Genomic DNA, 14,588 nt, shown 5'->3' on the forward strand with positions numbered 1-14,588 from the left:
TTCAGATCTTTAAAAGCTGGTGCTTTGCCGTGTCTCTCACGATCTCCATTTGTCTCATCTGGCACTGCAGGGGACTCTCGACCGGCAAAGCACCAAGGAGAGCTACTGTATAGAAGCGGGAGGAAGACTGAGGAAAGAGGAGAGAAAGGGAAAGAGAGTAAGAGTGAGAGAGAAATATACATCCAGAAATAGCATCAGCTACATTTAACTGACAGAGAGTGACAGTGTGGAGAACCTGAGACCTGGACAGAAAATGCCTATCCTTTCTAACTTAACAACCGTTGTATTGTTGCTCATTGCTCACTGCGGATCATGGACCGGGGCGAACCGCTTGGGTCCCTTCAAGGTCTGCCCTTCCTGCAAGGATCCACTGGGGGCAGGTCGGCCCCCCAGGGACCATAATGCTGCTGGCAGCACGTCAGTGCTGGCCCAAGGAGAGCCCTGTGGTGTGTACACCCTGACCTGTGCCAAGGGGCTCCGTTGTGTTCCCCCACCAAGGGAGCACAGCCCCCTCCAGGCTCTGTTGCAGGGAAGGGGCATTTGCGCCAAGTACAGCAAGACTAGTCCCACCGAGAGGCCCCACCCCACAGGTAAGATACTGTATTTACACACACACGTGCATGAAATCACATAGGCACGCACCTACAGATGCAAACAGGGGCTTGCACGGCAACTGCATATAGGCTTGATTTGAAGGGGATATATGGCGACAGCCACACATTAGTGTATATACAGTGTGCCTCCCCCAGTATTGCTATAAATTGCATGTGATGCTGTGTCACTTACCAGCACAAGAAGGGACAATTAGTATGTGGCATTTAAGCCTGGTTGCATTTTGTGCACCACTAATGAATTTGCAGACCTCTGGCATCTGTTCCGCAGCACCTCTGGCTTCGCTGTTGATGAAAATGTCAGTTCCTTTTATGGTGGAAAATCACCACAATCACATTAACAAAGAGAAAACTACACCTTGTGTGAGCTTTCTTCAATTTTGGGGGATCTGTAAGTGAAGATATGCACCCATGAAGTGTTATTGTTACCATCCATTTCAGTGACAGGGTGCATGACAATGATCTGTCCAACAAGCCGGCTTCTCTGTAGAGAATTTAGAATGAATGTGAAAACTGTAACAGTGTCACCTACATTCTGATCAAGCTGCTTTTTATTGCAGTGATCTCCATCTACTGTTCAAACTGAGATACTGCGATTAACTATCTGAAAAGGAGCCGTACTGACAGAAATTAGGTCTCTCATTAAATGGCCAGCACACATGCATGTCCTCTTACTGAAGGTTCATTAATGTACTACGCTAAAAGAAGCAAAGCTATATCACAAAGTGTGAGTGCATTATTTTAAGTATATAGTGTATGATCTGACAATGGGTGCTGTTTTACCGGTATCATGCTTCAATGTTCTCATGTCGGCGTGTCATTTCCTCTCAGGTCCACATCCTTCACACAGTGGTGACATTGAAAAAGTAAGTTCATCCTCTTATTGTGAGATAAGCTACTCCATCTTCACCTAAATCATTAAAAATCTGACATTTCTAACCCTGTTATGGCTGTATGTTGAGCTGCATCTACACAGTTCTTCCCATAGATCCTCTGTCGTTTGGGGTGTTGCAGTGGCATGTACACACACACACACACGCACACACTGCTCTGAAGCCATGCATTATGGTGCATGATGTGTGTGCTGCTATGCGGCAGAACTAATTGAGCATGATGTGAATCAGGAAAGTTTCGAGCCGGCCGCTGCCGCTACAGATTTCTCAGTTAGTGAGCTGGTTTGCTGTGCAGTGTCTGAGCCAGTATGGATGCTATAAGTAGAATGCGATAGCCACCTAAATGGTCATATTTAGGTGGCTATTGCACAGTTCAATTTCTCAAAGTGACACAAAAACGCAGAGTCACTTCAAACCATTCAGTGACCTGAAAATCAAAAGCATTGTATAACAATATGGTTATATAATGATATACAATATGTGACATCTGATCTATATATATAGAAATGTGCATTTTCTCTGCTTCTGGCTGGAATGCTGCATCACCGTAGCTAATCCTTAGTGATTCACATCGACATGTGTTCTGCAAAGAGGATTTCTGCCAACACAATCACCTGAGGGGGGATAGCAGCTTGCCACTGCCACTCTTCATATTAAGGCAGGTTCTCTCTGTTTGCCTCTGGCGGTGTTTGAAGTCACACTCTGCGTTGCTGTTTTCAGGCACCCTGTCGCAAGCTGCTCAATAGCGTCCTGAGGGGTCTTGAGCTGACAATCTTCCAGTCTGACCGCGACATCTATATACCCAACTGTGACACTCGTGGCTTCTACAGGAAAAAGCAGGTAGAGCATTATCAGTAGAGCTATCGTGAGGCATGACAGTGGAACTTTGTTGAGCTTATGTGATGGGAAAATGTCTCGTTGCTGCACTGACTTGGTGTTACTGTACATGTGTCAGAGCTGCACTCCACTGCAGCTTTCTGTTCAGTGCATCCACAGATTAGTGTGTGACCACAGGGGCTGAGAATAACTGACACCTCTCTCTGAGCCTCTCAGCTGTGGGCTCAGAGAATCACTACTGCGCTATGATGACATATCATTTTCTCTCTCTGCCTCCCTCACCACCTTTCCTACCCTCTATCTCGGCGCTCTTTCCCTATAAAAATCTCCCTCTCTTTCCTTTAATTTCACACAGTGCCGCTCCTCCAAGGGCATGCAGCGTGGCCACTGCTGGTGCGTAGACGAGCTCGGCACGCCCGTGCCTTCACGTGCCAGCGAAGATGGTACCATACCATGCGATGGCGAGTGAGGGACAAGTCCGCCTGGTTGCTCTCAGCCTGGAGGAGGTGGAGAAGGAGGAGGGCGAGGAGGAGGTGGAGGAGCAGGAGCACGGGGAGAGGGGGTGGCTTTAGCTTGTGCTAGACACTGCCTGGACAGGAGGGAGCAGGGATAAACCACTTCCTATGGAAAATACACACCAGTTAATGTCCTCTCTATAAGCAAGACAAACACACTCTCACAGTCCAGCAGTAGCAACAGTAACATCTGCCTGAATGTTCAACAGTTGCAGCAATGTCCTCTGCGTCGTGTGGTGGCGCGCTGCATGCTCACATTATTGCTCCGTGAACTGCCTCAGTGATCCAAGCTGTATCTCTCCGAATGATCTCTATATTCCCTGGCTCTTGTCCTGGCTTTCTGGTAGATTTTTATTTTCCCTTTTCACTTTAGGATAGCTGACACTGCCTGTGTTTGTTCTGATCTCAGTGGGCTGAAATACTGTTACGCAGGTGATGTGACACAAACGTTCGAAAAAAAAGTGTCTCCCTCACCGTCCTCTCTCCCTCTCTCCAAAGATACACTGACATCAACATACTTATAATTGACAGAATATTTCTTTTCTATTAATTTATTTTTTTTGAGTATTTCCATCAAGTACTGCTTGAATCTCACAGTATCTTATATATATATGTCAAGTCAGAGAGAAAAAAAAAGTCATATTAATATGATCCTGGAAGCTTCTGTTCACTTTCTTTGTCAAAATAGCGTTCTGACTGCTTATTGGTTGATTGTTTGTACATATGTTGGATTTTTGTGGTCGACTGTGTGTTCTGAAGTGGCAGACAAAAAGCTTACGGCTGTTACCCTTTTCAAAAAGTTGTAAGGCATATTTTTATACACGTCAATATAATATTTTATATATGAATTGTTGGTTTATTTAATGAACTACAGTACAATGCCATGTATTTTTATATTGTCAGCAGTTTCTTATTTAAAGACAGAGATTATTTTATTTCATGTTAGGGGAAGTGTTGTGCTTTAGAGGCACTTTTATGGCAAAACTCATCACATTCATCAGAGCTCTATTCAACTGCTGTACATCTTATGGTTAGATCTCATGTTTTTAATTTTCCTTTTTGTTTATTTATGCTTTGTTCATTTGAGAATTTAAGAATGTCCATGTTACTATTATGTTTTCTTTTGGCACATCCTACTTTTAAAATTATGATTTCAGTACAGAAAAAAAAGATCAAATTTGTTATTGTTATAGTATGTCTTTCCCGAGTCCTTGCAAAAGTCATGAAATTGTGTGCTATTAAAGTGTGATTAGAATTTATCTATTTCTGACCAATCTTGTTGTGCCAATGTGTGTGCCGTGATGAAAGGTCCATGCACAAAGGACCTGTAAGATTTGCAAATATGAAAATAAAACATAATGATAATAAAAAATAGAGAAGAATAAAACATATATTAATATAACAACTGGTGTTGTGTGTGTTTCTTTTGTGAAATATGTCATTTGAGAGCAATTTTAATCACCCAGGGAGTGACCAAGAGAAGAAAACAGCTGTAAAGATCATTTCTTTAGGCTCAAATTTTCACAACAAGAACAAGCAATTATGTAATTAAAAAGGACGTAGCTACACTGATTAAAACACTTTACAGTAGACTGAAGTTAAGTCTCAAGCTATAAGAAATAATAATACACTATGTGTACTATAAATTATACATAGATGTATGACTGCATAATGCCAGTGTTTGTAGCATTTAAATGCAAAACTAAGACTAATTAGCGCTAAAGCCAAATGTGTGTTTGGACCAACATTTGTTTACTGATAACAGCTAGAGCCAGTGCTGTGTATATCAAGACTTAATTAGGTACACTTGTTCAACTACTTATCAATGGAAATATCAAATCAGCCAATCACATTGCACAAACATCTTAGGTTTATTATCCAAATTGAACATCAAAATTGAGCAGAAAGATGATTTAAGTGTCTTTGAACATGGGATGGTTGTTGGTGTTAGTGTTTCAGAAGCTGCTGACCAACTGGGATTTTCCTACACAGCCATCTCTGGGGTTTACAGAAGGTGGTCTGAAGAAGAGAAAATTTCTAGTGAGCAGCAGATCTCTGGGTAAAAATACGTTGTTGATGACTGAAGTCAGAAGGGAGTAAATAGACTGCTTCAAGTTGGTTGGAAGGCTGCAGTAATTCAAATAACCCCTCGTTGCAACAAAGATATGCAGAAGAATATCTCTGAAAGTACAATGTCAAACCTTAATGTAGATGGACTATAGTAGCAGAGACCACACCAGGTCCCACTCTTGTCAGCTAAGAACAGACTTTGGCATATACAACATGCATGCTTCCAGCATTTCACAAAACTCTAATCATCTTAAAATGATTTCTTGAACATAAAGTAAGAGGTGTAACGTGAGAGTATTTAGAAGACTTGGTCAGAAGCTTTGCGGCAGCGTTCTGAACAACTTGCGGACGATCCACAGAGCCTTCACACAACACGTGAACAAAGAATTACAATAATCCAAACGAGATGAGACAAATGCATGGATGACCATTTCTAGTTCTGAGCGTGATACAATGGGACTCAGCTTAGCAATATTTTTTAAATGATAAAAACAGGAGTGAACCAGTAAGTTAGCATGAGTGTCCAAAGTCAGAGCTGAGTCAAAATTTACACCAAGGGTCCTGATAGAAGGTTTGGCAAATGTAGCGAGAGGGCCCAAGTTTTCCATAACCATAGGTACCAATTTTTTGAGTTCACTGTACTCTAATGGCCCCAACAGTTCACAAGAAGCAAACAAATGCATCAACACTGTGATGCTACCATGTCAATATGGAGTAAAATCTCAGAGGAATGTTTCCAGCAGTTGAATCTGTTGAATCTATGCCATGAAGAACTAAGGCAGTTCTGAAGAAAAAAGTGTTAGAAAGGTGTATGTAATAAAGTACTCAGTGAGTATACACACTGAGGACTAAAACTAACTGAAAATGGAAAAGGAATGGGACATCTTATCTTAATGACCTTGTAGTACCATATCACCCCATTAGAGCACTTCGCTCTCGCTCTGCAGGCCTACTTGTTGTTCCTAGAGTATTTAAAAGTAGAATGGGAGGGAGAGCCTTCAGTTTTCAGGCCCCTCTTCTGTGGAACCAGATTCCAGATTGGATTCGGGAGACAGACACTATCTCTACTTTTAACATTAGGCTTAAAACTTTCCTCTTTACTAAAGCATATAGTTAGGGCTGGATCAGGGGACCCTGAATCCTCCCTTAGTTATGCTGCAATAGGTGTAGGGTACTGGGGAATTCCCATAATGCATTGAGTGTTTCTTCTTTGGTCACGTTACTCACTATCTGTTAATAGACCTCTCTACATTAAATCATTACTTGTTATTAACCTCTGTCTCTCTTCCACAGCATGTCTTTTATCCTGTCTTCCTTCTCTCACCCCAACCGATCGCAGCAGGTGGCCCCGCCCCTCCCTGGGCCTGGTTCTGCCGGAGGTTTCTTCCTGTTAAAAGGGAGTTTTCCCTTCCCCATTTCACCAAAGTGCTTGCTTATAGGGGGGCATATGTTCGATGGGTTTTTCTATGTATCTATTATTGTAGGGTCTACCTTACAATATAAAGCGCCTTGAGGCGACTGTTGTTGTGATTTGGCGCCATATAAATAAAATTGAATTGAATTGACAGGTAAAAAGAATCAGGAAACATGGAAGTAAAAATAGCAGTGGATATGAAAGATACCTAAAACATGAAGTAATGAAAGGAAAATACTATTCACAAAGACAAGATCCACACTAAACATAAAATCAGACACCAGGAAACATTAGAGAATAAATCTGTGAAGGTTCTCAGTCATCCAGGTCATCGTAGTCAAAGGAGCTTCCAAGGAAAAGCGTCTGGACTTCTTTAAGTTGCTTGAAGACGTTTCACCTCTCATCTGAGAAGCTTCTTCAGTTCTAAGGTCAAATGGCGGTGAGTCCCAGATTTAAACCTAGTGGGAGTGACCCCCCACAGAGGGACAAAAGGACCCCCTGATGATCCTCTAATCACATGAGCCAAGGTGTGAAAGCGGGTGTGGGTCCCAATCAGCCAGGGTTTCGGGAGAGCTCATTGTGAAACCTGGCCCCATGTTATCATGTGATTTCCTGAGGTCAGATGGCCCAGGATGTGAGTGGGCGTTAAGGCGTCTGGGGAGGGAACTCAAAACTGGATTATAGATGGCAGAGAGTTGGTGTCGTAAACCACCGCCTCTGTTCAAAGATGGTCGCTCACAGTGGACATAGATGGCTTCTTTCACTCCTCTTTCAAACCATCTGTCCTCTCTGTCCAAAATGTGAACATTGGCATCCTCGAAAGAGTGACCTTTGTCCTTTAGATGCAGATGGACTGCTGAGTCTTGTCCTGTGGAGGTGGCTCTTCTATGTTGTGTCATACGCTTGTGAAGTGGCTGTTTGGTTTCTCCAATGTAGAGGTCTGGGCATTCCTCGCTGCACTGTACAGCGTACACCACATTGTTAAGTCTGTGTTTTGGAGTTTTGTCTTTCGGGTGAACCAGTTTCTGTCTGAGCGTGTTGCTGGGTCTGAAATGGATGTCGTGCTTGGAGAAAACGCTCCTGAGTTTCCTCCATGTAAAGGTTGGCTACAATAGGTGACACGGGGGAGCCCATGGCACAGCCATGTTTTTGTCTGTAGAAGCCTTTATTGTATTTGAAGTATGTTGTGGTAAGGCAGAAGTCTAACAGTGTGCAGATCTGATCGGGTGTGAAGTTGGTTCTGTCTTCCAAGGAGCTGTCTTCTTGTAGTCGTCCACTGCCTCCGTGGTGGGTATGCAAGTGAAGAGGGAGACTACATCAAAGGACACCATGGTTTCATCTGTATCCAGGGTAAGTTTCTGGACCTTGTCAGTGAAGTCGGTGGAGTTCTTGATGTGGTGTGGGGTGTTCCCCACGAGAGGTGCAAGGATGGTAGCAAGGTGTTTTGCAATGTTGTAAGTGCCATTTCACCTTAGAACTGAAGAAGCTTCTCGGATGAGAGGTGAAACGTCTTCAAGCAACTTAAAGAAGTCCAGACGCTTTTCTTTGCAAGCTCCTTTGATTAGAGAATAAACACAGAAAGACAAGACGAACAGGAAAAAAGACAGACAGGAAAACACTCAAGGGAGTAAATATGAGAAATAACAAAGTCAGAATGGGAACTAGATTTAAATGAAAAATAGGAGTTCAAAACTAATCACCCTGAAATGCATCCAAAAATCAACAAATACTAATCAGAAAACAGGCTCAGTGTTATGAGAATGATGAAGCATGAAAATCTGAATCCAAAACTGAATGCATAAAAGATGACACCCTGCTTTGTAGACTCAAAAGAATGAACCACTCTGAAGTAAAACAAAAAGAAAAAGAAAAAAAGACGAATGGCTGAACAGAGAGAGAGCACAGCGTCACTACTTAAACTGTCAAAAAGTATTTGGATTTACTCATTTATAAAACAAAAAACAGTCCATATAATATGTATTTATCTCAAAACTGCATGCCAGGACTTATCTACCAAACCTGTGTTTTAATCTTGTCATTGCCTATAACTGCTCGAGACTTAAAATCATGAACGTGATTCTAAAATGTGGATATTAAATACAATTTGATTCTTTTTAACGGCTCTTTAGTACGAACACAGGGAACTGAGTTGTATTTGAAACTTCGACCTTACTGCTTTGCAAATTTCACTGCAGTGCTTACCACAAAGCGCACAGTCACTTGTTAGTGTGGTTTAAATGATGTGCATCTAATGTGCAGGTTAAGAATCAAAACAACAGTTCACCATTGTTGTTTATTGGGGAATGAAATAAACTGCACTGTCCTGAACTGCTTGTGAAAAGTCACTGGGTAAATTCTAACTCTTCAGTCAGTGTTAAATAGGTCATTTGGCGACTTCCTGTTTCACACTGTATATAAACGATGGACGTAGCTGATATGATGCCGGCTCTTCATTAGTGACAACCTGCTGTGAAACCTTGAGCTGACAGTGCACCCTCATTGCCAAAACCCAGACTTTCCGTCCACCGTGACTCTAATAATGAGAACAATTTACCAAAAGAACATCATGTTTCATTCAGTTTGACCTGAAACTAGCAAAAGAGCCCATGAGGTCATCAGGAAAGTTTTTACTGAGGCTTCAAAACGAAGGAGCTGAAAACTCATTAGACTTCTAAACAACCAGAAGTCTTTTAGCCATCACACGAGTCACCCTCTGATGGATATTGAAAAGAATACAGTTTCAAGGCAGTTAAACTGCACTTATCATGACCCTGGGTCAGTTTACCCGGTGTTTGTTTGAGTTTTTTAGACGTTCAAGTTTTGTTTATTTAACTACTCTATGTAATTCTTGGTTTTCTCAGTGTTTATATTGTTTACCTATTTGCCCGCATTACTGTAGTTAGTCCTGTTCTTGGTCCATTTTGGAATTTTCAGTAGTCAATCGTCTTGAGTCGAGCCAAGTATAAAGCTCACTCATGTGTCTGCTTTCCTAGTTTAGTTATCACACTTCCTGCTTTATTTTGTTTTGCTTCTGTGATTTAGTTCAGCTGTCTCTCATTTGCAACAGTCATTAAATGGCTTGCTTGAAATTGAACTCAGTCTACCTCCACATTTCTGCATCCTCCTCTAACACCCGACACGGCCTAAAGTATCTTTCGAAGCTGACATATGGCTTCACTGTCAGACCTGGAAATGACTCCCATCTTTTATATACAGCCTATGAGTAAAACATAGTAAATCTTCAAAGCATTAAAGACTATGCTGTATAAAACTATATGTGCTTCTATCGATATAATTTGAATACACAGTAATGGCATAAAATTAATACTTTCATATATAATGTTGAGTTACACTTCCCAGTGAATCTTTGCAGAAAGGGCCCTTGAATGGGCCCCAGCAGCTTATTTGTTGTTAAACACTCTGCATATTCTGTCCTGATCTCAGGGATGAAGGCTCCACTTGAAAATTAAAAAACAATTTCCACAACAGGTTTTTCTGAACAAAACAAAACACGAGAAGCTTAAATCAAGTGTGTACTTAATGGCTATAAATACTTAGGCCTGAAAGGGAACAATAAAGTGTGACAAATCAAATCTGATCTCATAAAGGGAAAAACACTAAAGTCTCATTTTTTTGGGCACTGCTACGCAAACATTATGAACTTTCGCATTTTTCTAATCATGCACTGAAAAAAAGGGACTGGCCATCTCTTGGATTTATGTAAGCATCTTGCATGTATTTAACACAATTGCCTCATGTTTTAAAGATAAATGTAACTATATAGTGTAAAAACTACATGATATGCAGAAAGGGTGTATTAAATTGTTCATATCATGTTCAGGTGAAGTAAGTCAATAAGATAGCAACGTTAAATCTCGTGAAACCACGCGTGATTTCATCTCGCGGGCTTTGGATCGTGGTTTAAAAAATGCATCCATCTCAGTCAAGTCGAGCAGCCAACTCTACGTTTTTTGGTATGTCTTGATTTTTTTAATTAATGTTTACCATATTTCAGCCAAATGTAGTTAAACGTCTAGAGTGCCGCCATGTAACATGCTAAAAAAGAGCCGTTAGCTGATTTGCTGTTTTATCTGTTGTCAAAGAATTGGCGCTTTTTCATTTGAATTTGTCTTTGGCACAAGAGCCGTAATATCACATTAAACCTAATTACGAGGCACTCTCAACATAATTTGGTTTTCTGTGTGAATAGATTTGCCAACTGACTCTTCAGTTACATTGTGTATTTACTGCACCGTGGTGTTAGTGAGATTTTGGACATTGAACAGCTTAAGCTAATATCATCAGTGGCATTATGCTAGCTTACATCCCTACCCCTCCTGCCCTCACCTGCTGTCCGTTTGTTTTTTGTTTTTTTTTTGCTGCACATTGAGAGATGACCTCTATTCTGCATTTCACCAGGAGTCAGCTGATGGATTGTGGGTTCAAGGTGTTATGGTAAGAAAGTATATTCTATTTTCGCTTAAGGTTTCTGTAACTTAATTATAATAGATTTTTTATAGTTATTAGGTGCATGCATACTCAAATAGACCACCCTATTAATACAACTGAGAAATCCAAAATCTGCCATAGGTTTAACCTGTATGTATTGTCAGAAAGGTGATTACTGGACTCACATTAATGCACACTTGAACTAAAATGAGGTTGTAACTTGTGGGTTCTTGGGTTGCAAATCAGAAACAAACATCTTTGGATTTTTTTAATCCCATAAGATCTGGAAACACAGTTTTTATTCAACAAAACATTGCTGATTAACCAAGCACAGTGCCTGCTGTTATTTCAAAATAATTTTATGTCATTTTAGATGAAATGCAGCATTCCAGTGCATCCCAACCATGCCTTTACAGTCAAGGTTTCTGACGGAGCTGAGTTTCTCTCTGACAGTCTGCTGAAAGTGTTTGGGGGAACAGGGCACAAAGCTAAAGGATGTAGCTGCCATGATGACAGTACGAACTTTAAAATTCTTTAACTACAAAGTGTATATGTATTGCATTAGGTCAGTAAAAGATTTTTATGCTGCATCCATTGAAACAGTCAACTATTACCCGTGAGTACTGATTCCACCGAAAGGATGCCATAATTTTCGTTATGCATTTACTGGCCCACTGAGAAAAATTTATCTTTTTAAAAAAAAATAAATGTTCTGGAAACTATATATCCATAAAGTTGATGTCAAACAGGAACTTTTGATATTTCTTTGTAGATGCTGGTGTTGCATGTTGACTGGTTTAAGTTTTTGTCTGGGATCATTTTCTTCTGTGCTACTGAAAAGTTCACAAATCTCTGTTTTCTTTGTTATAATACTTTAGGATGACATTAATGCTCGAAGGGAGTCTCATCAAAGTGCTCCGCATCTGTGTGAAAGACAATTGCAACATCTTGGTGCAGGAGTTCATGGTGAGTGTTTTATGAGTAGATTGTGGCTTTGCAACTTTTAAAAATGCATTTAGTTATCCACTTGATCCTCATTGGACTGGTTAGGACCAGTAGTCCTCTTTAATAATTTGAAGTTCACATGAGGCCTGGTAGTGAACTCGGCCGCCCCCCCTTGAGGCCCCACCCCCCTATATTAGGGGTCACATCAGTGTGAGAAAACTTTAAATTTGTCATTCTAGTGAACAAAGGAAAATCCCACCAGTATTTACATTAGCTTTTGTTTGAAAAAAAAAAAAAGACCAACAGCTAACCAAATTGTGGGGCTGAAAGTCTAAATTCTAACATCTTCTGAGTGACATAACCTGGATTTCTGATGGGCCGGTGTCTTTCTAACAAAAACTAATGTAAAGCATTTGAAATTATTATGTTTTTCACTCTGTCTTAGAAACTCTGTTAGACCATGAATGGCAGCATGGCAGGCAACTCTTTGGCTATAGCTATTTACTATGTTGCTTGCATTGGTTTAAAAGACTCTAACATTAGAACTGGTAGATTCAAAAGAGATGAGTTTAAAAAGGAATCTTAAAGAAATGTTTTGTGTTTAACCAGGACTTGACTGAGGCCACTGCACAGATTGAGAAAACCACAATGAACATCTGTCTCCAGAGGATGCACCAGGCAATGACTTTTCTGATGTTGGCATCATCATCGAGGGTATAGTAGTTCTTCAAGATCTGGATAACGTGACCTTTGCAGTAGCCATGCTGTTTGGACCTTTTTTATTCCTTCAATATGAGTTACCCATCACAACTCTGCTACACTTTTGAGGTGATTCAAAGGGTGGTAATGGAGTTGGATGCAACTCAGCTCTCAAGAAAAACTCACAACTAAGACAAAACTGCTCCTGCAATGAAGCTCACTGTTATGCATGCAAGCTGATCAGCTCTAGGTGAGAGGACATTTAAATCTCACACTTGTTCTGCTGCATTTTTGAAGCTCAATTCCATGAACAGATCGCAGGGTTCATTTTTATATACTCTGCAACTGCCATGAGGACGAGCCGTTTTTGTTGTTGTTGTTTGTTTTTCCTTTTGCTCTGTACAGCATTTTGGCAGCATTTTTAAATTTCTCTTTGTATTTTTTCTTTCTTTTACTAGTGAAGAGATGTAGCATGAACAGTTATGCAGTCTAAATATCCCATATGGGTCGTGTGAAATGTTATTTTCAGTTTCATTCAGTTGAAGTAAAGAACGTTGAATATTTCTAAGTGTGCTGTTTTGAACCAACATGTCACAGTATGATCAGTGCTGTAATTTTTGACAGTCACTGTATCAATGTTATTTTTGCATCTCTTGAATAAAGGTTTTGACCTGCAAGTGCTAATTTCTTTAGTTATTGGGGTAAAATGGGTAATGTTAATAGGAAGGTGTTTGCCAATTCAGTAACCTAATTTAATGTTAATGGAAACTAACATTACCTCAAATTGTTTAGTTATAATTGTTGTTTAACTGAATCTTGACGTCAGAGGCCTTAAATAGAATGTTTTGATTTGTTCTTTCCCAACATTTTTCAAAAGAAACAGTCTAATTTCTTTGCTGTGATTGATTCCAGAGAACACGGAAGAACTGACATTATTTAACTGTTGATTTATGTAGATTCAGTGGAGGAGTAATGTCAGTTTAATTCTTTACCTACTGTCAATGCAGTGAAATTAGACATTTTGTTTTGAAAGGTTACTGGTGGATGCCAGCAACCATCTTGGAAGAGAACAATACAATCTGTTATAAGGCCTCCATTTGAAAATTGTGTATTTGATGCTAGAATATAATAGCAAAATGTAATTTGAAGATAACATGTAGCATTTAAGTGACCAAGTAGTATTAGGTAAAAGTTATTGAATGGTGTTGGGATAAAGTGAGAAAATTGTGAAGGATTAAAATATTTCAAGAGCTCAAATTACTTCATCAAAACATGTTTAAGTCACATTTTATCAACACAAATTGCACAGGTTTATTGAACATGAATAAATTGTGTTAATTTAACTCAATTGTTTAAGTTGCTGCCAAAGCAAAACATCTGTGTGCAACAAATGTCCACCATTGAATTAAGTAAATCCAACAACATATTTTTTTCAGTGTGAACAAGTAAGACTTCTTTGAATCATTACCTGCATGCAAGCATGGTACTGTGTAGTTCTTGGATTTAAGGCTTTGTGCTTATATCCATTTTCTGAGAATCCCCTCTGCAGTCACACTAACCAGCTGCCAGCAGCGAAACAGAAATTACACATTAGAGCACATTAGAGTCATGCTGCCTTTAAGCCATTAGTAGGCACATAAAGGATAATTTTCTTCTGCTTCTCCGCTCAGGGACCAGATACATGCCTGTTTCCAAGGTAACAGCATAGAATATCTCATATCTCTTTATAAATGCATAATATGAATTGAAGGTCTTGGAGAAAATGAAGACGCAAACATGATCCTTTGCAGAAATCACATGTGTGTCCTATTTCTATATTTGAATCAAAAGTCAACTCAATTCTCTGGTTTTAAATGAGATAAAATGATAAATTTTTGTTGAAGTTGTTGGAAACTGTTAATTATTTTCATGTGTTTTTATAACAGATACCTTGCTTGGTCTTAAGCACCTTGCAAAGCACTTCATTTGTGAATTTTCGTAATGCAAACAGGATTATGTCAGGTTTTTAGCTTTTTTAAAAACACATTTGTGTTGCATATTCTAGCTAGGAGTTTGAAAGATATGGATCTTTCATCTCTGCTGTTTAGTGCAAAATGGGATCCAGCAGTCTGGGATCCCATCAGGACATTTCAAGAGACTGTTCTGCACAGATTTG

General features: G+C 40.0%; 1 protein-coding gene across 1 annotated transcript; it reads left to right on the forward strand.

Moving 5' to 3' along the window:
- Window positions 1-4,233, forward strand: igfbp6b (insulin-like growth factor binding protein 6b). The gene is made up of 4 exons (XM_026155195.1): window positions 1-590; window positions 1,443-1,477; window positions 2,225-2,344; window positions 2,697-4,233. Exons 1-4 carry the CDS (start codon window positions 254-256, stop codon window positions 2,808-2,810), a joined length of 606 nt encoding a protein of 201 aa, XP_026010980.1. The 5' UTR covers window positions 1-253; the 3' UTR covers window positions 2,811-4,233.
- Window positions 4,234-14,588: the final 10,355 nt, after the last annotated feature.

The sequence above is a fragment of the Astatotilapia calliptera genome, chromosome 20 (genome assembly GCF_900246225.1).
Source record: "Astatotilapia calliptera chromosome 20, fAstCal1.2, whole genome shotgun sequence".
Classification (NCBI taxonomy): domain Eukaryota; kingdom Metazoa; phylum Chordata; class Actinopteri; order Cichliformes; family Cichlidae; genus Astatotilapia; species Astatotilapia calliptera.

Excerpts from the sequence above, each read along its gene's own strand:
- igfbp6b (XM_026155195.1), top strand. The coding sequence starts at position 254 with ATGCCTATCCTTTCTAACTTAACAACCGTTGTATTGTTGCTCATTGCT. Across the intron at positions 1,478-2,224 it reads ACAGTGGTGACATTGAAAAA|GCACCCTGTCGCAAGCTGCT; the intron begins GTAAGTTCATCC and ends TGCTGTTTTCAG. Across the intron at positions 2,345-2,696 it reads GCTTCTACAGGAAAAAGCAG|TGCCGCTCCTCCAAGGGCAT; the intron begins GTAGAGCATTAT and ends AATTTCACACAG.